General features: G+C 53.5%; 1 protein-coding gene across 1 annotated transcript; it reads right to left on the bottom strand.

Moving 5' to 3' along the window:
* Window positions 1-499: 499 nt before the first annotated feature.
* Window positions 500-1,135, bottom strand: LOC307055827 (glutathione S-transferase Mu 1-like; the record flags this gene model as incomplete). Its single annotated transcript, XM_079708098.1, is given in 3 exon segments — window positions 500-665; window positions 667-897; window positions 899-1,135. Coding segments are annotated over 3 exon segments (537 nt in total). The 5' UTR covers window positions 1,039-1,135.
* Window positions 1,136-2,680: the final 1,545 nt, after the last annotated feature.

The following is a 2,680-nucleotide window of genomic DNA, read 5'->3' as shown; positions in this document are numbered from 1 at the left end:
CTAGCAGTTAGAAGCACCTACTACGCTCCAGGGATTCTAGTACATTTATTGCTGAATCTTTTTTCTTTTTCCTGCAGGTATGATTAAAGCTTTACTGGGGTTCAGACAGGGCTGGGCCAGAACCACACCAGGAAGCAGGGCCTGCACACCAGGCCAATTCCAGTCTTCAGGGCAGGGCTGGGAGCTCAGAGTGAGCTCTATGGGCCAGGGGTCTGGCTGGGCTCCCCATAGCAGAAGGCACCATGGAAGGGAAGGGTCGTCTGGTTGTCTTTAGTGCAGGAGGGACAATGTAGGGTGGGGAGGAACTTTGCTGAAGAAAAGTGGGGACTGAAGCTTTAAGGGATAGATGAAAAGGGAGGTGGGAGGGAGATAAGGGGGCCAAGAAGGCATCTAGAGTGAATAGAAGGAGGAAGAAAAAGACAGATGGTTCTGGGTGCAGGGAGATCCAGCTGTTTTCCAGGGCACCAGCTCCCCACTCCCATCTCCTGGTTCCAGGGCACTACTTGTTGCCCCACATAGCAATCTTTAGAAACAGAGGGCCTGGAGGCAAGTGAGTGGACTTCATGTAGGCAGAGATCTTCTTCAGGCCCTCAAAATGGGAAATGAAGTCTTTCAGGTTTGGGAATTCATCCAGGCACTTGGGCTCACATATGCGGTGCACATCAGAATGTTATAGCCAGGAAGTCCACATAGGTGAGCTTGTTCCCTGCAAACCAAGGCCTCTTCCCCAGAAAATCTGAGAAGAGCCTCATCTTTTCAGGGGTCTCCTTCAAGTATGCAGGCTTCAGTTTCTCAGAGTCAGAGCTGTAGCAGATCCTGGCCATGTACAAGCGGACATCCACAACCTGGTTCTCCAATTCGTCCACGCGAATCTTCTCTTGCTCTGTCTCGCCACAGGTTGTGCTTGCGAAGGGTGGCATTGCTCTGGGTGAGCTCATGAGCCGCGTCAATTAAGTAGGGCAGATTGGGAAAGTCCAGGCCCAGCTTGGATTTCTCACTCAGCCACTGGCTTCTGTCGTAGTCAGGAGCGTCCCCCATTGTGTACTTTTTCTCCTCATCGTTCGAGTCTGTGTACTCTGGGAGCGTGCACCAGCCCGCAGATGTCCCAGTAACCCAGGATCATGGGCATGGTGCTAGTTTCTGTGCTCTGAGTGGAGGTGCTTCACGGGAGCTGGGCTGGAACTTTATTGTTGAATCTTCACTCGAACCCTTTAAGGTTGGTAGTGCTACCCGTGTTATGGAGCGAGCTCAGAGAGGTTGGCGATTTGACCCAGAACAGCAGGACTTCAGCCCAGATTTAACTGGCTCCAAGTCCTTCAGGTTTCTGTTCTATTCTCTGACCTCCCACAAGCACGGGCTGCTCCTAGGGCCTGTGGACGCCAGGGAGCCCCGATTCAGCCTCTTAGCTGGGAGCCTACATAGCCTTCTTCCTCCTCAGGCCCCATCACCACATGGCAGATGGGCATCCTTCATCCTCCAGCTACTTTTATTTCTCTTTCCATTCTTCTTACCCTCCTGGCTCCATCCAAGCAGGAGACCAGGAGGCGCAGCCAAAAAGCAGAAGCCAGAGCAAGACTCTCACCCTATCCCCAGCTCCGACCACAGCAGAGGTGGAGACTGGGGTCCTCACCAAGCCTGAGTACAAAGGAGGGTCATCGGGGAAGCCTGGAGACAGGGTCTCTTCCCCAAGCTGCAGGCTGTGCATCTCCAAACTTTCCTCCGTATCTCTGCTTCCTTGGGAAGCCCTCACATCTGCAGGCCACGGCAGGATCTCGGGGTGTCCTCAGTTCCCCTCTCTCTGGGATGGACGCCTTCTGTGCCAGAAGCTGACCAAGCTCAGCCTGTCTCTGGAGTCATGTCCCCTTTGGGAATTGTTTCTTAGGGGGCAGCTTGCAATCCTGGGAAGAGCTCAAGATTGGGGGTCAGAAGATCTTTGTGCTGTTCCCACTTCTGCCACCAACAAGCTGGGTGATCTTGAGCGTCTGGGCCTCAGCTTCCTCTCCTGTAGTCTCTGGACTAGCTGACCCATCCTAACACTCTGCACTGTCCTCCAAGCTCTGCAGTTCCTCGGCCCCCTCCCAACCCTGCGATGCCTCCGCCCCCAGCAGCCAGGTGCCCCTGTCCTATGCAAACCTGCCAAAATGCAAAGTGTGCAAGGCATTTGGTTTGTTGGTGCTATGATTTCTTTTGAGGCAGGAAGTCAAATTTAAATTGTGCCCCAATCAGCACAAAAGCTGGGAAGCTCGGGCCTTCCACACAATGGATTATATAAAACAGCTCAGCTCTTCTTCCCTTTATTTCCCTCTCTTTGTTCCTGCTCTTTCCCAGTCACTCAGTCAAGTAACCTGTATTAAGTGGATGTGTCCACGAGGCTGGGTGCAGACGTGTGATCCAAGCCGACAAGGGTTGTCGGGAGGACTTGTGGTTCCCCAAGAATACGGCACAGACCGCGGAAGGGAAAAGAGTTCCTCAGTGCCTCTGCTGTTTCCCGCACCAATGGTATTTGTCGATTTTATAGTGAGATCATGTTTTCTGTGCCCGCCTCCTGCCTTCTCATCCAGGCAGGAGATCAGGCTGCTGTCTTGCCGGGGCCTCACCTCCAACCTGGATGGGCTGACCCAGTTCCCGCATCTCTGGCACCAAAGGCGAGGGTCTGAAGATGGTGATGTGCTGGCTGTGC

This window comes from Hyperoodon ampullatus (assembly GCF_949752795.1).
Source record: "Hyperoodon ampullatus genome assembly, chromosome: 7".
Lineage (NCBI taxonomy): Eukaryota > Metazoa > Chordata > Mammalia > Artiodactyla > Ziphiidae > Hyperoodon > Hyperoodon ampullatus.
The sequence above is the reverse complement of the archived record's forward strand: the minus strand, read 5'-3'. Positions and strand labels throughout refer to the sequence as shown.